The sequence below is a fragment of the Bidens hawaiensis genome, unplaced genomic scaffold (genome assembly GCF_021521415.1).
Source record: "Bidens hawaiensis isolate Kalapana, Puna unplaced genomic scaffold, B.hawaiensis_p1.1 tig00025567_1, whole genome shotgun sequence".
NCBI lineage: Eukaryota > Viridiplantae > Streptophyta > Magnoliopsida > Asterales > Asteraceae > Bidens > Bidens hawaiensis.
In genome coordinates, this window is record NW_027505055.1 from 93,919 (window position 1) to 116,106 (window position 22,188).

At 38.3% G+C, this 22,188-nt stretch overlaps 2 protein-coding genes across 2 annotated transcripts; one reads left to right on the forward strand and one right to left on the reverse strand.

The window, feature by feature from the left end:
- The first annotated feature begins 12,332 nt into the window (after window positions 1-12,332).
- Window positions 12,333-17,446, forward strand: LOC143610268 (ultraviolet-B receptor UVR8-like). Its single transcript, XM_077084795.1, has 4 exons — window positions 12,333-12,627; window positions 14,825-15,035; window positions 16,100-16,397; window positions 16,903-17,446. Exons 1-4 carry the CDS (start codon window positions 12,338-12,340, stop codon window positions 17,385-17,387), a joined length of 1,284 nt encoding a protein of 427 aa, XP_076940910.1. The 5' UTR covers window positions 12,333-12,337; the 3' UTR covers window positions 17,388-17,446.
- A 188-nt stretch (window positions 17,447-17,634) lies between these two features.
- On the reverse strand, window positions 17,635-20,657 carry LOC143610277 (uncharacterized). The gene is made up of 5 exons (XM_077084800.1): window positions 20,257-20,657; window positions 20,128-20,164; window positions 18,709-18,830; window positions 18,537-18,621; window positions 17,635-17,801 (listed from the first exon to the last, which is right to left on the reverse strand). The coding sequence occupies exons 1-4, from the start codon at window positions 20,536-20,538 to the stop codon at window positions 18,559-18,561; spliced, it is 504 nt and encodes a 167-aa protein (XP_076940915.1). The 5' UTR covers window positions 20,539-20,657; the 3' UTR covers window positions 17,635-17,801; window positions 18,537-18,558.
- Window positions 20,658-22,188: the final 1,531 nt, after the last annotated feature.

Sequence of the window (22,188 nt, forward strand, 5' to 3'; positions counted from 1 at the left end):
CAATTGTACTTAGTGCCTTTGTGAGTCAAATCGGTGAGGGGTTGAGCAATCTTTGAAAATCCCTCGATGAAACGTCGGTAGTAGCCGGCCAGTCCTAGAAATTGCCGCACCTCAGTCGGAGTCTTAGGTGCTTCCCAGTTTTTGATGGCCTCTACCTTACCGGGATCGACATGGATACCATTCTCGTTGATCACATGCCCTAAAAAGTGAACCTCGCGAAGCCAAAATTCACATTTCGAGAGTTTAGCATACAGTTGTTCCTTCTTCAACAATTCCAGAATTACCCTTAAGTGTTCTTCATGGTCAGCTTCGTTCTTGGAGTAGACGAGAATATCATCGATGAAAACAATCACAAACTTGTCGAGGTACGCCTTGCATACTCGATTCATGAGATCCATAAATACGGCTGGTGCGTTGGTTAGGCCAAAAGGCATAACCGAAAACTCGTAGTGACCATACCGTGTTCTGAAAGCCGTCTTTGAAATATCCTCTTCGCGCACTCTTAGCTGATGGTAACCGGATCGCAGATCGATCTTCGAGTAGTAACTCGATCCTTGAAGCTGGTCAAACAGATCATCAATTCGGGGTAAGGGATAACGGTTCTTGACCGTCACCTTGTTCAACTCCCGGTAGTCGATACACATGCGGAAAGTCCCGTTTTTCTTTCGGACAAACAAGACAGGGGCTCCCCATGGCGATGAGCTAGGTCGGATAAAACCCTTATCCAACAAATCTTGCAACTGAGTGGACAGTTCCTGAAGCTCCGCCGGTGCGAGCCGATACGGGGCTCGTGCTATGGGTGCTGCACCGGGTGTCAACTCGATTTGGAATTCGACTTGACGAATAGGAAAGAGTCCAGGCAAATCCTCCGGGAAAACTTCCGGAAAATCTCGCACAACCGGTATATCTTCAATTCGTTTCTCCTCCGCGGGTTTCTCAGCAATATGCGCCAAAATTGCCGGATGACCCTTTCGCAGGTACTTCTGCGCCTTCATAAGGGTAATGACGCTGGTGGTCATGCCGCTTCTCTCACCTCGGACCGAAATGATCTCGCCGGAAGGGGTTGAAATGTGAACTATCTTGTCGTGACATATAATCTCCGCTCGGTTCTCGGATAACCAGTCCATGCCGACCACGACATCGAAACTACTAAGCGTAAGAGGAATAAGGTCGATATCAAAGACATGACCTGACAGTTTTTACTTACATCCCGCAAGTACATGAGTCGTTACTATAGTCTTATCGTCAGCTAATTCAACAGGAAACTTAGCATCTAACGGAGTTGGAGTTAAGTCTAAGAGTTGGCTAAAGGCTTTCGACACAAAACTCCTATCAGCTCCAGTGTCAAACAATACAGAAGCAACACAATCGTTCACAGGGAACTTACCAATCACCACGTGCGGATCATTGCGGGCTTGACCCGACCCAATCACAAAAGCCCTTCCTTTGCCATTGCTTCCACCATTACTGCCACTTCCATTACCTTCATTGTTGTCGTTCTGTTTCAGCTTGGGACAATCTTTCCTGAAATGACCTTCCTGCCCACATTCGTAACATCCCTTCGTCGTCATAGGTGGTTAGGAGCACCCGTTGCCGCAAGGTCTCCTCTACACTCCTTCGCCTGGTGACCAATCTTTCCGCATCTCTGACACTTGACACGGTTACACGGGCCAACATGATGATAGTTGCACCTATTGCACTTCGGATTTTTCCCAGAATATCCGCTCGAACCCTGCCCGCTACCGTTGTTATTGTTGTTGTGACTTTGATTGTTAAAGCTCCGAGTGAATTCGGGCTTACGGTAGTGTTGTTGCGGTGGGAGGTTCGAGGACGAGGATCTGGTGTTGTCAAACTTCCTCTTTCCGCTGCTCGGGTTGCTGTTGCTATTGTTGTCATTACTCAGGTTGTCACGGGCCTTAGTGGTTGAACCCCTAGGTGGTAACGCACCTTGGGTCACAGCCTGATCCGTCAGTTTGTGAGCTAAACGGATCGCTTGTTGTATCGTGGCTGGTCTGGAAGACGTCACCATGCCCTGAATCTGCGGTGCTAACCCATCGATATACATCTCAATCCTCTTACTCGGCGGATCCACCATCCGCGGACACATCACAGCCAACTCGTGAGAACGGGTGGTGTAGGCTTCAATTTCGGAGCCCACCATCTTCAGTGACCAAAATTCTGACTCTAACTTTGAAATCTCTTCCCTCGGACAGTACTCCTCTCGCATCATGTTCTTGAACTCCTCCCAGTTCATAGCGTTAGCCAGTTCCAATCCAAGGATCTGCACGTTCGAATTCCACCAAGTGAGGGCAGAATCCTCAAGTGTTCCAGCAGCGAATTTGACCCTACTGGCAGGGGGACAATTGCACATCTCAAATGCCGACTCGGCCTTCTCAGCCCAACGCAGGAAGCCTATAGCTCCCTCAATGCCCTTAAACGTACTGGGCTTGCAGTCAAGGTAGTTCTTGAAGGTACACGTTCCGCTTGGACCTCCAGCTTGATTCTGAACGTGTGCGGCTAAAGCAGCCGCTGCATGGTCGTTCAGCAGAGTTTGGAGTTCAGCTGCAGTCAAGTTGATGCTACCACGTCCACGTCCAGCGTTTCTTCCAGCCATTTCCTAGAATCACAGTATAAAATGTTAAACATGAATTTTTCTTTCATATACAACACACCATACATGTAATAAAAAGATAGGTAAGAAAAACATAAGAAACAACATCACATCACAACCATATATTAATCTAAATAAAAATTCATGATTAAAACCATTGTATTCGCTACAAAGTATTTCCAATCAATCCTTAAAATCATAGAAAATAATAGTTCGGATGGAGACAACCCCTCCATCTAAGTGTCATCATCACTAGATGTTATCATCTGAGGACACCTCTGAGTGTGCCTCCTCCTCAGCCGGTTCTTCCTCCGGTTCTTCTTCGGGTTCCTCCTCGGGATCTTCCTCGGGATCTTCTTCAGGTTCGGCCGGCTCCGCCTCAGGCTCGGCCTCAGGCTCGGCTGCGTTCTGAGCAAGTTGCATCTGTAAGACATCGCAACGCTCTAAAGCTATCTCGGTTCGGGTCCTTGCTACTTGGAGTTGCTCTTGCAAGTCTATCATCTCGGCTTGCATCTTTCTCATGATCTTCATCTGTTGATCACTAGCCTCTTGCATTTCCTTCATTGCCGCTGCCATGCGGGCAATCTCCTCCTTAGTCTCGGTTCCGTCTTTTAACAGTCCGGAAACGTTCGCTCTCGTATAGCGCATGTAACCCACGTCACGCTCCAAGCATGAAACAACAGCTGCGAGAACTCGCTCTACAGGTTCGGTTATGGGTGGTAGGGTGTTGGGATAAGCAGGATGGTTCGGGTGAGGTAACGGGGGAACTTGTTCGCGATAGACCATACGTCTGATCACGTTAGGGTACCAATCCCAGCTAACGTCGTTTTCGTATATGCCTCCGGATAGGCGGTACCTCTTCGGTGCGGGAGCTTCGAGTTCCGGGACTACACGGGGTGGCGATGCGGTGGGTAACTGCGATTCCTTCCCGTGAGCATGCGTCATCGAATCGGATGATGATGAGGGTGGCGTCGACATTCCTACAGGTAAGCCGTGTATGCGCGCGCGCATGAGTGAAAGAGGTAAAGAGATAGGATAACAAAGACTACACAAATCTATGCAGTGCGTATCATTATAACTAATGGGTCGTCGCGGTTATAGTCTAGTATGCATGCAGCTTCTAGTTCGCTATAACCAATGGCTCTGATACCAATCTGTCACACCCTCAAAATCCACTAACGGAGTTTTACCGTCAGAGGGTGTGAACTAACAGGATCGGAATCATCAGTTATAATCAAACCATAAAACAAAGTTTCAAAACCATGAAAAACGTTTACGAGTAATTTAATGCGGAAGCGTAAAACCATAGAAAACAATGTTACGTCACGCAGGACGATTTAAAACCAATGATAACAGTTAAAAGTAAGTTTGCATAGTTAAAAGTTTTTCAAGCAATGCATGTTCCTAAACCGCGCGCCCGCCTCGGCTACCTGAGAATAACATACTAAAAGTGTCAACACAAGGTTGGTGAGTTCACAAGTTATATAAAAATAAATGTTTAGCGTTTGCGTTCAGCGTTTTGCGTTACAGCGTTTTGCGTTACCAGATAGTGTTATGTCAATTATATATCTATAGGTAGCTAGCCTATAAAGCAAGTATTACTAAGTGTTCGACACCGAAGCTGACTGTTTATCAAGTGCCTGGTCACCAGGTCATCCAGACCATGGTACGTGTTAGCCAAAATTACACCCGCTCGACTTCCAGTCGAGTTTAGCGTTGGGTGGGGTTTGTCAAACCCAGTAGTACTACTCGACAGTGACTCGCTATTCCAAATATTAACCGGTTCGATGTGTAGGACTTCAAATGTTTCGTTTGCCACTTAGCCTTTACAAGTGATATATAATTTACTAACAAAATCTTAAATGCGTTTTTCGGAGTATGTTATCTCCCCCAAGTGATTAGCGTTTAAAACAGTTTAAAGGGGTAAGTGAAACTCACTGTCTGCGAAGAATTTCCCAAATTAAATCACCTAGATGCGCGTCACAGAAAAACTCTCTCTAGCGTTCTAAAACAACAAAGAGATTTTTCTAAGTGTCGGAATATTATCGAGTCTCTAGACCCGGCACATAATACCTATGCACATAACATGTTTCGTGTTTCGTTTGTGAATCGTGTGTGACTTTAACAGGTGTATTTGTGACACATTACATGTGTAAGCAATCATATACGTGTCATGTATTCATAAAGTACATCACTAGCAATTATTCCCCGTAAGGGCATTTTGGTCAAATCATGACAATTAACTAGCCATTATTCCCCATAAAGGCAATTTGGTCAAATTATGACAATCAATTAGCAGTTATTCCCCGCAAGGGCGTTTTAGTCAAAACACGACAATTATCTTGCAATCATTCCCCTCAAGGGCAATTTGGTCAAAACACGATAATAAATTAGAAAGTATCATATTTCATGCATTTTCACAAAACTCAGCAGCTAGTTTCACCGAGACAGAAATTCTACTTAAAAGATTGTACTATTCCACCGATCATAGCATCTCAATTAATTTACCAAAAATCATCACAGAAGCATATATGTCTTAGGTTTCCAGAACATATTTTATTATATTTTTATTCCACATAGTTTTCTCACAATCATCAAATCATTACAGCAAACTCATAACAGTCAAATTCATGCGCAACAGAATGTTATTTGCAATTCCCGTTAAACGAAAAATCCAATAAATGCAAGACCACTTGGGTTAGGTTCCTAACTCAATAAGTCAACTTCCAGAACTGGAACCAACCCAATTGGTCTCGTAGATCATGAAATATAACATTTACAAAACAACCTAACAGCAGGTCTAACAGCTCAGCTTTGCACAACGTTTTTGTAAAATCATAAAAGTTAACTTCTACTTATCCAAAAATTACAAGTTTATATTCTTTAGAAACTAGACTCAACCTAGTTTACTGTAGTATCAATAATATCAACCAATTTTCAGATTTACACTTCGTTACAGTCACTTAAACATCAAATACACATTCTGTCCAGAAACTGTTTGCATCCAAACTCAACATATTAACAATCTATGAACTATCATGCATTCATATAACACTCTAGACTTCATAAACACCATCCATGCACATCAATTACCCATTACATACATGATTAGGGTTTTTGTTTGAACTCAAATCATAGACACAACAATCAACATGTAACAACATCCAATCTAGTTATCAAATCATCAATTAATCAACAACAATCATAATAACTACATATACATATAGAATCGGCAGCTAGGGTTTACAATTAACCCAACAAACATCAAAATCAAGTAATAAGGATGTATAGGATAATCAATTATACCTCCTAGCACCTAATTCTTCAATCAAGGACTTGATTTGATGGTTGTATGTGTGTGTATAGGTGACGGCAGCCAAGGGTTCACAAGGAAGGAAGCTCCGATCGGGATTGTGTGTGTGGGGAGAGAATAAGTTAGGGTTTGTTGTTAATGATATATTTATAGAATACTATGTTACACTCTGGCCCCTCCACTTCTAAGTATTACTTTTCCTAGCTTAACTAACTTAGTTCTTGTTTCTTGTCTAACATTACACACCATATAATCAAGTAACACATATGTTAACACATAATTATCACATAATTATTATGTTGACGTTTTTCGTTTATTCACCAATCGTTTGCGTCAACTCGTTTGCGTTTCGGTGCAATTCCCGAAAGACTACACATGTAGTAAGTGTTAAGCGTCATTTAAACCCTAGTTTAAATGTAATAAAGTGTGCGTTATAGATTCAATGATCTTTAAGTTTGAATTGACGGAGTTGAGTTAACGGAGTTAACCTGAAATTGACGATTGTCACAGTTGGGCCAAAGAACATCCAAGTACTTTAATTTGGTACGCATTTGAAACGCCAAAATATGACGCAAATTAGTAACCATTTCCACAGGTCATGCGACATTAAATTTGTTTATTGAAAGTTTTGCTCTTTGATAGCAACTTCATAGCACGGGCATACGCCATTGTTTTGGCAATAGTCTCACGTTGTCAACCAAGCCAATTATGTGGTCAAAAGGTTGACTTTTTAAGTCAAACAAAAATATTAAAGAACTCACATTGCTGCTAGTTTCATCTAACCTAGCTATATAAGTTTTATGAAGTTGAATTGACCCATAGAGCCTAGTTGACCAAACGGATCAGGACTCATAGTTAAGTCACCCATTATGGTTTGATTGAATTGATCCCATAACCATTGATCATCAATTCTGCAATCAACCAGTCAATCAATTGAACCATTGAATCGTTGCAATCAACTGAAGGAGGTAGTGAATTAAAACATATTGTGAACCATTCATGCCATTAATTGTTACAGACGTTTACCCATCAATTGAACCATTTAATCAACTGATTGAGAAGACCCGGTTCAGTAGTTAATCGCACTACTGTAAGGGCCCGTTACCGGTAGCCCTACTTTCGTGTTGGATTTACTCATAAACGCAGTTCTAAATATCAGAGTTAATTAAAACATTCGCGGAACATTAAAAACATTCAAACTATTACATTCCATAACCATAATTCTTGTCTTATCGAGCATTCATAGTCATTTAAAAACAAAACATAGTCTTTTAAAATAAAACATCATAGCAAAATCTTCAGATGCCAGCTTCGTCCAACTCTGCCATGTGTCCTCCTCAAGCTACCTGCGTCATTCTACTCACCTACGTGCATACTAAAAGTCAGCTACGCTGAGTGAGTTCTAGTTAATCAGATAATCATACAATACCTTCTTGCATTTCATACTTAACCTCTTAACTTTCTTTCATACACACATAAGTGCATATACTTTCATTCTTACCTTCATACCTTCTTTACATACATAGTCATACGTTTTAAAGAGCCTTTCGCCCTATAACCTCAAAGATATTTTAAGGGTCTGGTCCCTGACATCACAGATATTATAAGGGTCTGGTCCCTAACATCACAGATATTATAAGGGTCTGGTCCCTAACATCACAGATATTATTAGGGTCTGGTCCCTTTGTTTCGTGTAACTGTACCATACCTGTTCATACATACTTTCCTTCACAATACGTGCAATCTCCGAAGAGTGTTCACGTACCATCATCATAACATACATACATTATGCATACATCATATATTCATACATACATCCTATCCTTCATCATACTTAGCAATCATATCTTAACTACCACCTGACGGTACATGCAATATCCGAAGATCGTTCACGCACCGTCAAACAATCATCATACATAAATCACACAAGGCATACACTTACCACTTAAGATAAGTGTATTAACTATCACATCGAGTATGCACACAGCCCCGAAAACATAACAAGGAAGTGGGGCTAGAAACCCACCTCAAGGCGGTTGCGTTCACCGTTTACGGTTATCCCCTTCTTTAGCTGTGCGGGACTAACTGCATAATAATTATACGTATCAATAGCTATCACTACACATATCGTCTTTCTAGTTTAATTATTACCCTCAATGAACGGGGGTCCGGGGGCAGCGCCCCTGGCAGCGGGGTTCTAGGGGCGGCAGCCCCTAGCGGGGTCCAAGGGGCAGAGCCCCTGGCTGGGGTTAAGCTTGGAAAAATTTTATTTTCATTAACTGTCTTAACACATTTTCCATTAGCATTTCGAATCATTAAATAATATGCTACTTAAAAATTCAAGGGCTTATTTGTAATTAAATCATTCTTTTCTAAGTCCAGGGACCATTCTGTCATTCTGTTAAACTTCTAATTCGTCCCAGTCCTTTAGCGAATGGGGTTCATAACGAATGAACCCATTCGTTACCTTATAACGAATCAGGCCTTATTCGTTTGGTCTGTTTAGCGAATCGTACCCTAGGACGAATTAAACTCTTAGCGAATCAGTCCACATAACGAATTAGTCCATATAACGAATCAGACCTTCTAATTCGTTATTTCTTTTAACGAACTAATCATAACGAATCAAGGGTAATTCATTATCCTTTTCCCTTAACGAATCAGAGGCGAATCATAGGCGAACTAGAGCTAGTTCGCTGTGCCTCCTTATGCGAATCAACTAGCGAATCACCCTCAGTTCGTTAAATCCCCATAGCGAACTAGGGTTAGGTCAGGAAATGTCAGAACATTCCCTGACATTCCTTATTCTCGTACTACTATAAAGGCGGCGCCGCCTTTGCCGGAAAGCCGCCGGAAAACCGCGAACACATCGGAAAAACGAGTTTTAGCTCGTTTTTCACCGTTTTTCGTCCCGTTCGATCCAAATCTGAGCTAGGGTGATCCTTAAGCTCATCATAGGTTCGGTTTATACCCGATTCCACCCGGATCTCGTGACTTAAACGGTTTAGCGGTGTCGGCTCGTCGTTTCGTGACCATAACTAACGGATTTAAGCTCACACAACAAAATACTATCATACCTTGGGTCGGGATCCGTTTCTCCTTCTATATTTCGGCTAGAGTGAGAAAGAAACTAGAGAGAGAATCTTAAGTGTGTGTTTTGGATGGTGTAAGGGATATGTGTAAAATGAATTAAATGGAGGATTAATGGTATATATATTTTTGATCATGGGCTTAAGCCCATGGTCTTTCCTTCATTCCCCCATAACCCAAGTCCATAACCCATATCCATTTACCCAACACAAGTCCATCTCGTATTCTATTCAACTAAACCGATAACGACCCGCTATAAAATAAACGAACTTTATTTTATTAATATAACCGAAAGTAGGATGTTACAACTACAATAAAATTTAGCAGAGTTTTATTATTTATTGATTTTTTATATATTTTTCTCTCCACACACACCTTGCATTTTAGATATAATAATACTCTATAAATAATATAGATTAATTGGGCAATTAATTAACTTATCAATATTAATTAATTAACTTAAGGTCTAAACCTTTTGCATCCCCAAAAGATAAAATAGTAATTTTAGAAAACATGAAGCTTCGTCAACTTGTACCAAATGCTTTAAAAACGAATAAATGTATTGGCAAATTACTTTTCATGCCCAATTATGAAATGTCCATGTTGTCCTTATCATGCAATTGTGAAATTACCTTCATTGTGCATCACTCTTCCTTTATATATAATATAGATTAAATAAATTATGCAATAAAATAAAATAACTAGTTAAATAAAATCTGATTTAAAGGTTGGGGAAAAGTTTGGTTTTTGGCAAAAATGGTCCTTGTACTTTGGTTTGGGTTAGTTTCGAGCAAAAAATAAGTGAATTAAACACCGATAAAGATATTAAAACAACACGACAAGTATGAGACATGATTATAACATGAAGGACATTCTTTTAAAGGGTCCAAAGTATAACAAAGTTTAAAACGGGTCGGGTTTATCGTACAAATACAAATATGAATAAAACCGAAAATGACGAATGTCACAAAAAGACGGCTCGATTATGAGAAAGAATAGACGGCTCGGCTATGAGCAAGAATAGATGGCTCGGTTATGAGCAAGAATATGAGGCTCGATTATGAGCAAGCATGTATGAACAAAGTTATGGAATGATTGATAGACATACATAGAGATGTGAATAATGAATTAGAAAGGATATGTTATGTATGAATGTTTAAAAGATGCGATTTATTTATAAACACAATTTTATAGAAAGAAAGAAATGTTAGAACTCACTCAGCGTGTAGCTGACTTTTAGTATGAATGCACGTATTGTTGATGACGTGGGGGGCTTGAGGTGCGTACATGACTATCCATATTGAAGATTAGTTAGGAAAAGAAGATAAATGCGAACAAGTTTTAGTTTCCACTCTAAATTGTATATGCTCTCACTGTAACAAACTAAGTTTATGAGTAAATCCAACGTTAAAGTAAGGATACCGGGTCCGGGGCTTTACAAGCACAAGGTGTTCGTAGCATAATGTGTGCCGTTACTTCTTCTTTTGTTTCGATTGGCTTGACTTTGTGAGAGGTTTGTTTTTTCGTTACATTTATATCGAACTTCCTTTCCACGGTTTTATATCCCCACCACAAGAGGTGGGGAGGTTTCTAAATACGAGTTCCAACTAATATGTATAACATCAGGGGCGGATTCAGTGTTCGGTCAGGGGGAGCGTTTGCACCCACTGAAGTCCATAGTTTCCTTTATAAATTTGTAATATATTAAGTCTAAACACCAAAGTGACCCATCCAAAAAAAAATTAGCAACCCATCCAAAAAAAAGTTTGTGACCCATTCATAATATTTTTAGTGTCCCAAACTTAACTTTTTAAATTATATGTATTAGATATGAATGTAGTAATCTTTCTTCTCAAAATCCAGCATTCAACATGTTAGCCTATTTTAAACTCATTTGAATTTGTTTTTTATTTTCAATTAATGTTACACATTTTAGGGCTCACAAATGTATTATCACAAGCTCTACAAAGAAGAGAACAAGATATTTTGGAAGTTGTTCATTGGTGGAAACGACTAAAGGACAGTTGCAAGAATATAGAGAAAGATAATATGATAAGCTTTTAGAGAAAGTATGGTATTCAAATTTGAACATGGTAGAAAACTATGTCGATGACACTGATTATACACCAAAGGTACACAATCACCAATCAACATTATTATAATTTTTATTGTTTCAACAGTGTCGTCGATATGGAAATTCAAGAATATGGTGATCGTTTTAATGAGATTAACACAGATTTACTTCAAAACATGTTGGTTTTCAATTCGTATGATTCATTTTCAAGTTTGATGTATCAAAGTTAATGAGACTGTGTGAGCTTTATGCACATGATTTTGGTAATGGGGACAAATTTGTTCATGCTTCTCAACTTGGCTTGTACATTGATAGTGTGCGCAAAGATGAAAGATTTGCTAATCTGAAAGGTATTGCAGATCTTGCTAGAGTTATGGTGGAAACAAGGAAACATATCTCTTTTCATTTGGCTTATCGATTATTAAAGCTAACATTAATTTTGCATATTGCAACCGCAACAGTTGATAGATGTTTTCGGCAATGAAGATCATAAAGACAAATTTAGGTAATTGAATTGGTGAAGATTTTTTTAATGCTTGTGTAATTTGTAGTGTTGAAAAAGAAGCACTTTTAAATATTACGAATGAAACTTTAATTGACCGTTTTTAAAAGATGAAATCACGTAGAGGTCAATTGTAATATGTATTTTGTTTATCTTTAATGAAATTTATTGTTTACATTTATATACGCAGTTTGTTTAAAGTAAATTTTTTACTCGACCCGTTACGATTTGACCCGACCCATTTTGGTTTGACTTGTTTTAGTTTGAATTGACGAGTTCTTGGTTGAACTTTTTTTCTTGCACCAACTGGCTAAATTTTCTGGATCCGTCACTGTTAATAACATGAATATGTTCTTTTATTTTTTTTAAACAACAACTCATATGTTACCTAATTCTACACCACCAAGAATCCATTTTAAAACTTCGGAGTTTAACCTCACTAGTTCATTGAGAGGAAGTCACCAATTTCATTGAATTGACGGCTTATGGCATTTAAGTTGAATATGTGGTTTACCGTCTACAGGGGCATGGTACAGTGGCCAATTTCATTGAATTCTGAAAAACACTTACGAAGCTAGTTATTTTTTTACAAATGTCCATTGGGTAAAAATAGTCGAAAATCCTAATCCCCGAAAATTTCAAAAGTACCGGTGTCTCGTGCAAAATTCAAAAAATAAAAACTCAAATCTTGATACCGAAACTATAAATAATAATAATTAGAGGTTCTCTCAAAAGCTTTTAACAGAAATGATGCTCCGAGCTTTAAAGACGACGTTGTCTTTCACCGGCCGTCGGCGGCTAACCACCACCGTCGTATTGGGTTTCGGCGACGGCAGCCACGGTGCTCTTGGGTTACCCACATCCGCCGGAATCGGTTCCGACGCGTACGAACCGACTCCGATCACAACGCTACCGCCCAACGTATCCACCGTGGCCGCCGGCCACTACCACTCTCTAGGCGTTACTTCCGACGGACACTTATGGACGTGGGGCCGGAATGTTGAGTGTCAACTTGGCCGTGATATTAATTCCCCTAGGTTGGTTTTTTTGTTTTTAATTAGGAATGAGATCGGGAAGGTGAATGCGAGTCAAGCCTCAAATAAAGCTCGTTTAGTTTTCGAGCCTGAGCTCGAACCCTGTATGGGAAGCTGGTTTAGGCTCGTAGAGCGTTTAACTCGATTTTTAAGTTTTATGCTAAAACTTAAAAATACACTATGCTCTACGAGCCTAAATGAGTTTCCCATACATGGTTCAAGCTCAGGCTCGAAAACTGAGAGCATTCTCACCCAAGGCCTTATATCATGTGAGGAGTGTTTTTATAATTTAGAAAGTGTTGTGAGTTAGGAGTTTTTATATTTTAAAAAACGTAGTGATTTTTCTGTATATATGAAAAGTTACCGTTCACCCCCTATAATTTTTTAATATATTTTGAAAGTGGTTGCGAGTGAAGGAGAGAGAAATGGTAATGATAAATGTATAAAAATGTATTATTTAATTGAAAAGGATTGAGAAAATGTAGTGTGTTTTAGTGTAATTTTGATTTAGGGATAGTGAGTTGGATGAGAATGCTCTAAACGAGCTTTATTTAAGGCTTGGCTCGCATGTGCAGTTACGGAGCCCGAGATCAATCCTCTATATTTTTAAGTTTTATTGTAAAACTTAAAAATGCGCAATGATGGATGACCTTTAAGCGAGTTTCCCATACAAGATCGGTTCGATAAAGCCAGGCTAAGCTTGTTTAGTTACTGACCCTTAGCTCAAGCCTTGTAAGGGAAGCTCGTTTAAGGTCTTCGAGCACTGCGTATTTTTAAGTTTTATGGTAAAACTTAACATACACAGGCTTCGGCTCGACTCGACTCGACTTTGTAGTGAAACTAATGCATAGAATGCCAAAGTAGGTTAAAGTAAGGAGGGAACCTTTGGCATTCTATGCATTGGTTTCACATTGCACAGTCGAGGTTGAGCCTAGGGATGAGATCGGTACCGGTAGGGGTGCAAACGAGCTGAGTGTCGGTCTAATAAAACCGGGATTTTTTGAGCTCGAGTTGAGCGGGAGCTTCAAATCTTTCTTTCCTTTGAATCAAAATTAAAACATTCAGTTCAATTATTTTGAGCAAACAAGTAATTAGTTTATCGGAATCCAAGTAAAAATTAGACGAATGGGGTAGTTATTGAGCCCGAGATCAAGCCTGTGTATTTTTAAGTTCTACTGTTAAACTTAAATTACGCAATGGTAGACGACCAGTTTCCCATACAAGATTCCCCTAGGTTTGATTTTTTGTTTTTAATAATCGTAAACTGTAACAGTAGAGATCGGTAGCGGTATGGTTATGAAGCGGTACCTAGTGATGCAAACGAGCTGAGTATGGGTTCAATAAAATCGGGCTTTTTTAAGCTCAAGCTGAACTCGAGCTTCAAATAACTCGTTTAGTTACCCCGAGATCAATCCTGTGTATTTTTAAAACCTGGCTTTTTTGAGCTTCAGTTGAGCCCAAGCCTTAAATAAAGCTTGTTCAGTTGCCAGCCCGAGCTCAAGCCTTGTACGGGAAGCTTGTTTAGGGTCGAGCATTTTGTATTTTTAAGTTTTACGGTAAAACTTTAAAATACAGAGGCTTGGGCTTGGCTTGACTGTGCAGTGAAACTAATGCAGTAATGGATAGAATGCCAAAGTAGATAAAAGTAAGGAGGTAATACTTTTACTTTCTTTGGCATATCGTGTATTGGTTTCACAGTGCATGGTCGAGCTCTCGAGCCGAGGGTACTTCACAAGCTCGAGCCGAGCTTTCGCTCGTTTAGGATTTTTTTAAGATATTTTAAAATAGTTATAAACATATAAAATTTAATCAATTAATAATCAACGAACCGAGTTTGAACATGAAAAAACGACTCACGAAGCCAAGCTCAAGCCAAGGGTACTTCACAAGTTCGAGCTGAGCTTTTGCTCGTTTAAGGTTTTTTTCAAAATAGTTAGAAAAAAATATTAAATTTAATCAAAAATAATAAACGAACTGAGTCAAAGCTAGAAAAAACGACCCGCGAAGCCGAGCTTGAAACTTACACCCTTACCAATACCGAAAATAACGAAAACAACTTCTGATAAAACTGGGTGCCTAATCTATCGGTACGGTACGGGTACACGTTACAAAATGCTCATCTCTATATGTTATCAGTGCCAATACCGAAAATACTGATACCGAGTTATTAATTGATTCGATTCGTTTTTTTTTGTGACAGGGAAAAGTGGGTTGAACCGGGAAGGGTAAACGGGTTGAATGGTGTCCGCTCTGCATCTGCGTCTGGTGTTGTGTCTGCAGCTATTGGAGTTGACGGGTCGTTATGGATTTGGGGGAAATCGAAGCGTGGGCAATTAGGACTTGGAACTGGGATCACAGAGTCTGTTGTTCCTTCAAGGGTTAAAGTTCTTGATAAAGAAGAGATAATTAAGGTGGTCTAATTACCATTCTTAAGGTAGAAATAATGGTTCTTGATATTATAAATAATCTTATACTAGAAAGCTTATAAATAACTGATAACTACTAACCAGTATCATATAATCACTATGCAGTCGATATCGCCGATATGTCAGTGATATATCGGTTATCGGTCCTTTGGCGAAATATCGGTCAGAATATCGATACCGATAATATCAGTGTTATTGACCGATATAGAACTGATATATCACCGATATTCCCGATATCAGTGTTTTAATCCTTAGTTATCAACTTTTAGTGTTCAATGTTAGTGTTTTAAGTCTTAATCAATTCTTACTTGCTACGATTGTTAGTGTTTTGCAATTTGTAAAAGGTTAATTTGTTAATGGTAGGAAACTATACTGAATTATTAGTGTTAAATTTCTATGTATAATGTATATGAATATTACATGATATTAAAATTACCGATATCTCACAGTGCGATAAACGATATCTTATATATCGATCCTTGACCGATATCTGATATTTTTCCGCATTAACTGCTTAGGTTCGTGGGTTGAATTGTTCAACCCGAACAAGCCCATTTTGTTTTTGTGTTAAAAACATCAACCCGAACTTGACTTGTTAAAGTTATTTATATATCAAACGGGTTGGCGGGTTGAATTGTTCAACATTTAATCCAAATACTAATCTTTTTTTTTTTTTGGTGTATCAAAGACATCAACCTGAGCATGACCCGTTTAACCCATTTATCTAATCGTGTCAAACGGGTTAGCGGGCTGGTGTGTGGTGAAAACGTGTTAATCGAGTTTGTGGGTAGTAGAAAAAGGGGTTAAATGGGTTAGTGGGTCGACCTGCTTAACTAAACAGATAAATCTAGACACGGCCCGTTTAATAAACCATGTCAACCCAATTATGACTCGTTTTTTAAACAAGATATGCCAACCCAAAACGTGATCATTTTCTTGTCGGGTTGGGGTAATGTCGGAAATTGCGACCCGTAACAAAACGCAGTTTAGAAAACCAATTATTTTTATTTTTAAATCGCGTAAAAACATATACAGATTGTAATAAACAGGTGTCATTTGGATGGGGGCATGCACTTGCACTAACCAAAGATGGAAAGTTATATGGCTGGGGATATTCAGCAGATGGTAGATTAGGAAAGAGGACAATTACGGGTGTTTCACCTCTTGATTCAAATACTAATTCATCGTCAAGTTTAAAGCTTGAAGATGCTGAGAAAGTGGTGTTGGAAGCTATGGACAAGGAGAACAATATGCTGATAATCTGGGAACCTTGTTTAATCGATGAACTTAAAGGCATTGAAGTTGCAGACGTGTCATGTGGGCTTGATCATACCTTAGTTCTTCTACGTAAGTCATGTTAGACCATCTGTGAATTTGGTATATGCATAAAACATAAAATAATGATAGTTTGATTACAAAAAAGTTAGTCTCGCGTAACCTAATAAACTTGTGTTATGTCTAAAAGGATATCGATGTGTGTTTTACATTGGCCGAAAACAATAAAAACATCGGTATAGTTTACGATACTAAAAAAATGCTTCCATATCAGTGTAGTTTACGATACTAAAAAAATGCCTTATTGTGAATGCAACTCTATTGATAATAAAATTTATGTTGGAACGTTAAGAAGAAAAATGGATTCATCACAACCGTGTATTTATTTATTTTATTTAAAAGTTAACGAACTAAAGTTAAATTAAGCGGGCTAAAGACGTATGCGTAAATAGTTTTAAGAAAATAATAAATAAATAAAATAATCCAAAACAAATAAAGAATGTGAGTAGACATTGTTCATAATTTGTTTTTTTTAAGTTATAGTAATTTGTGAAATCGTGGGTTCTTCTTGTTTCAGGTGATGGAACTTTATTAAGTGGTGGAAGTAATGCATATGGTCAACTCGGTCGGTCAACGCAAGGTATGGAGTTTCTACCAGTTGACATAAGTGTCTACCCTGTCTCCATCGCTTCCGGGCTAGGCCACTCATTAACAATATGCAGAATCCCGTCAGCAGAAGGCGGTGGGGGTATGTCAGGCATTTATTCATGGGGTTGGGGTCGGGATTCTCAGCTCGGGAGAGAGGGTCCCACCAACATCCCATTGCCCGTGGACGGGCTTTTAGGTGAAAACCTGGTGTCAGTATCAGGCGGACGTGTGCATACCATTGCTGTCACGGCTAGTGGTGAGGCGTTTTCGTGGGGGTGTGGTAGGAATGGGCGGCTCGGGCTGGGTAGTTCTGCGAATGAGCCCGAGCCCATGTTGGTTGAGTTTTCGGAAGGGGTTAATGTTTTGCAAGCGGTTGCAGGGTTTGATCATACTCTAGTTCTAACCGGCAACTAAATGGTTATTATATTATATACTATATTAATTCATAAGTTAATGAATATCATTTTAACTATTTAAATGTAACCGTTATGAAACTTGATTATTATTTAGTGAATGTGTTTTGTTTACTTTTGACTTATACTTGCTACATTTGGAATGACAATGTGACATTGAATAATCAGAAATAGAATTTGTATTAAAAACAAGTTGTTTTATAATATTAAAATTTGTAATAGATATAATTATTATATATTGTTTGTGATTAAAATGAAGAACAATACAACCCCACAAAGTGTCATTTATTACTGCTTCAAGAGTTGCAGCAGATCTGACCAAAACCTGTGGATTTTGTTGAGTCACTCGGTGACCGTTAATCGGCTTTGAGAACACGAACGCATATAGTTGTTGTGGCAGGACAAGAAGCACCATCTATCACGAGAACACGAAGAAGTGATGCTATAAGTTAGTGATTTAATTAGATACAATTATAGAAATAATGCTACTTCTGCGGTTTGACTTTGGAAGTCAAACCTATTGATCTTTCATATTCTATGGAGTTCATAACAATTGCATCAGTTGTATGAATATTATAGAACTAGATGTTGAATTCATGTAAATACTATAGTTGAAAGTGAACCCATTTGACCTCAAAATTAAAAGTATTTGAAAATAGGTAGGTTTGACTTTGAAGTCAAACCTTGAATATTTGTAATACCAAAAACGCAGCTGGAGCTCAGCTCGTTTAAAGTTTTATTTCTAAAGCTTGATCTCGGCTCATGAGTAGTTTGTCAAGCTCGACCTTGGCTCGTTTATTATTAATTCATTATTTAATAATAATATTTATATATTCATACATATTTACATATACACATTTATTATTTTTATTTTTATTTGTCACATGTTTATGTATAAATGTATAATAATAGTTATTATATAAATATATTAAATAAAAATTATATAAATAAAAAGCTTGTTTTTTAGGCTCACGAGTCGGCTCAAGCTCAATGTCTGAATCTCGAACTCGAGCTCGTTTTAAGCGTGGCTCGATTTGAGCTTTTAACGAGCAGATCTCAAGTAGCTCACGAGTAGACTTAGGCCCGCTAGTTATTGTTTAAACATAATATTCAACTTGACATATGAAACATCTATTCTATGAATGCTTACAATGAATCTTGATTCAGAAACATTAAAAGTTTTCAGGACTGTCATCCAACTGCTTCTCATCTTCAATATCCACTTCTAATATCTCCTGCAATACAACATTTTCGCCATTGATGATCAAGGCTGCTAACCGTTATGAGAATTAGATAACAAATGCGCAGTCGAATGAGCTTACAGGGATCCTTTCCTTTAAATAGTTTCCGAGCCTAGCTAATACCAGTGATCGTTCGTGCCAGAATCGGCCTTTGAGTCTGATCTTCACAAACGGTCCATCAACTTCTGCTAATTCTGCAACTCCTGTTTCATAATCCGTAGTTTCATATAGGGGTGTGGATGGGTCTGTTCGGCTTTTGGCTAAAACTGAACCAAAAACTGAAATTTCGGTTTTGGTGTTTTTGAAAGCCGTTTGGTTTCGGTTTTCTTGGTTTTTTGTTTGGGTTCGATTTTGCTATTAGTGCTTGAAAATTTTGCACGAAAAAAAAGTTGGCCAAACATAATGAATATGGGCCTAAATATTTTTGGTAGTATTTAACTTATTATTATACATTTGGGCTGAAGTATTTAGGTCACACTATGCATATTAAACCATTATAAATCACTTAAAATTTAAATAAAAAATTATAAGTTTGGTTGGATTTATTTACACGCAAAACCGGAACCGAACCGACTTGAAAGTCCGGTCTTTAAACATAAAACCAAACTGTCGGTTTTTGTTAGGGGTGTGCATGAAACCCAAAATACCAAACATAAACAAAAAGCGACGGTTTGGTTTTATTTTTTCGTAAAAACCAAACTTTATGTTCATTTTCGGCTTTGCGTGTAACTAAAATCGAAAAAAACGAACTGAACGACCGAAATTGACTTGGGATGAGAGGATTAGGCATGATTTGATAGACCTAAACCTCTCCGAGGACATGGTTGAGGATAGGAATTTGTGGAGAAGTAGAATTAAAGTTAAGGATTTTTAGAGAGAATTGAATACCTTAGGGCTTAGACTTAACTTATTTAGGTCACATACCATAATAGTATTTCCCTTACATATATTATTATTATTATTATAATTATTATTAGCTTTTATATAGCTGTTAAACTGTGATCTTATTATTAATATTATTATAATTAGTCGTAGTTTTTATATAACTGTTAAACTTTGATTTCCTTTATTTTGCTTCATACACATGTACTTAGAGCCGAGGGTCTCTCTGGAAGCCACCTCTTTATTCCTTTGGATAGAGGTACGGTGTGCCTACATCTCACCCTCCCCAGACCCTACTTATAGCTTTGCTGTCGGTGGGATTTTACTGGGCATGATTGATTGATTGATTTATAACAGTTTAATATATAGTTTAACCCAGATAGTTTAGCCCAAATGTATAATAAATTATTAACCACCAAAAAATTTAGCCCCAAATTCATTACTTTTTTACCAACCCCACTTTTTCTTCAGCCCAAATGGTAAAACCGAAACCAAAAATTTTTAAAAACTCAAAAACCAACATTTTCATTTTTTGGTTCGGTTTTAGCTCAAAACCGAACCAAATCGCCATTGCGTTTGGTTATTTTGGTTCGGTTTTTTCGGGTTTCGGTAGGTTACCTGTCATTCCAACTTCCGTATCAAATATGTGTGAAAACTGCATAAAACAAAACCAAAATTATGGTCTTAAAGCTAACTGATACAAAATTATTAACAAAATAATAATATGTGAATCACAAACAAACTTGCCTTTGATCTAGCATCGTTTAAAACGAGTTTAACATTTTCTTCAGTTAAATCCAAAGATGCCGAAATTTTATTAATATTAAACTTATTAACAGCTCGTGTTTTCTGAACCCGAATTCGCTTTGGCAGTAGCGGAGTAATTGAATGTTTTCTACAAGAAGGTGGTGCTACCATGTTGTTGTTGACATGCTGCATGGAGGTTGGTTTATGGCGGGAAGTGCAACATTGCTGACGTGGCATCTGGTGGTGGTGGTGGTTGACACCGTGTACAAGGTTTGTAGCCATTATTCTATCACTATACCAGAACACTGGTCTGGTGGTTAGTTGTGGTGGTGTAATTTGTGTGTGTTTTTGGTCCACTAGTTTATAGTAATGTGGGCCAGGTTTATCCGGATTGAGTTTGTTGGGTTAATTTGAAGTCAGTGTTGTGTATTCAGTATTATTTTTTTTGTGGGTTTAGAAATTTTTTTAGCCTCGCGGTTTGGGTCGAGTCATATAATAAAAATAAGAGAAAATTACCTAAATAGTCATTTTGAAGAGAGAGAAACATAAAATAGCCCGTGAGATTTCGTTTTTCAAAAATAGCCCTCGAAATCCAACTTCCACGTGACATTGGGATTTTCCCCGTGAGTTTTCGTGGACCAATCAAAATCTGCCATGTGTCAAGCATTCTCACCTATCACGCAAGTTTTAATCCCAAATCCGTCTTAAACGTTACTTTTCACATCAAATCTAATCTGATGAAAACCAACTTTAACGTGATGTTTCAAGCTGTTTCCGTCTCCGACTTGAGTTTTCAAAAAAGTTGATTTTTGTACGTTTTGAAATTCATCTCCAAAAATGAATTTCATTTGAATTTCGTTAATTAGAAAAAACAATCATCTTCTTCATCTTCATCACCCCATCATTATTATTCCGGTCACCGTCTTCATCACCTCCAAAGATGAACATGCACCTTCATCGTTACGTTTATTACATAGAGAGAGTAAAGGAGAGAAATGGAGTTGTTGCCCCATTGTTTCCGGCGGCTTTTCGGCCGTTATGGCGGTGACGGACGACGATTGTAACCATAGGCAGATGGCTTCTCAAAAACCCACTGTTCAACTTTGTAAAGCTTTATTTAGCTGCATGTTCTACTCTTTCTCTGTTGTTTGAGAGATTAGTCAGATTACACGCTATGATGTGTGAGCCTATCTGAACATGTTTGTGATATGATTTCCTAACAGCCTTTGATTCTTGGTTTTACTGATGTATAAGCTAGATCCATGATTTGGGGAAAAACTGTTGGCGGTTGTTATGATAAAGTATGGTAGTGGTGGTGGCAAAACCAATAAAAATGGGTGTATACACTATGTGAGAGAGAATGCTGACCGGAATAATAATGATGAAGGTGATGAAGATGGAGAAGATGATTGTTTTTTTAAGGCGAAATTCAAATGAAATTCATCTTTGGAGATGAATTTCAAAAAACACAAAAATCAATTTTTTTGAAAACTCACGTCGGAGACGGAAACAGCTTGAAATATCACGTTAAAGTTTGTTATCATCATATTAGATTTGATGTGAAAAGTAACGTTTAAGACGGATTTGGGATTAAAACTTGCGTGGTAGGTGAGAATGCTTGACACATGGCAGATTTTGATTGGTCCACGAAAACTCACGGGGAAAATCCCAATGTCACGTGAAAGTTGGATTTCGAGGGCTATTTTTGGAAAACGAAATCTCACGGGCTATTTTGTGTTTCTCTCTCTTCAAAATGACTATTTAGGTAATTTTCTCTAAAAATAACAAAAGTAACATTAAAATGCAAAAAGTTAATAGAAATACATCAATCGATGTTTATAGAATAAATGTTATGGACTTAGCAAGTTATTACTTTTATTTGAAATGTGGGTTAACGTTCTTTGTCATGGTTTTTAAGGGTTCGCCGGTTCA

Coding starts and splice junctions, on each gene's coding strand:
- LOC143610268 (XM_077084795.1), top strand. CDS start 12,338: ATGATGCTCCGAGCTTTAAAGACGACGTTGTCTTTCACCGGCCGTCGG. Junction 12,628..14,824: donor CGTGATATTAATTCCCCTAG/GTTGGTTTTTTT, acceptor TTTTTGTGACAG/GGAAAAGTGGGTTGAACCGG. Junction 16,398..16,902: donor TCATACCTTAGTTCTTCTAC/GTAAGTCATGTT, acceptor TTCTTGTTTCAG/GTGATGGAACTTTATTAAGT.
- LOC143610277 (XM_077084800.1), bottom strand. CDS start 20,538: ATGGCTACAAACCTTGTACACGGTGTCAACCACCACCACCACCAGATG. Junction 18,831..20,127: donor TACGGAAGTTGGAATGACAG/GTAACCTACCGA, acceptor ATTATGAAACAG/GAGTTGCAGAATTAGCAGAA. Junction 18,622..18,708: donor ATTTAAAGGAAAGGATCCCT/GTAAGCTCATTC, acceptor GTTGTATTGCAG/GAGATATTAGAAGTGGATAT.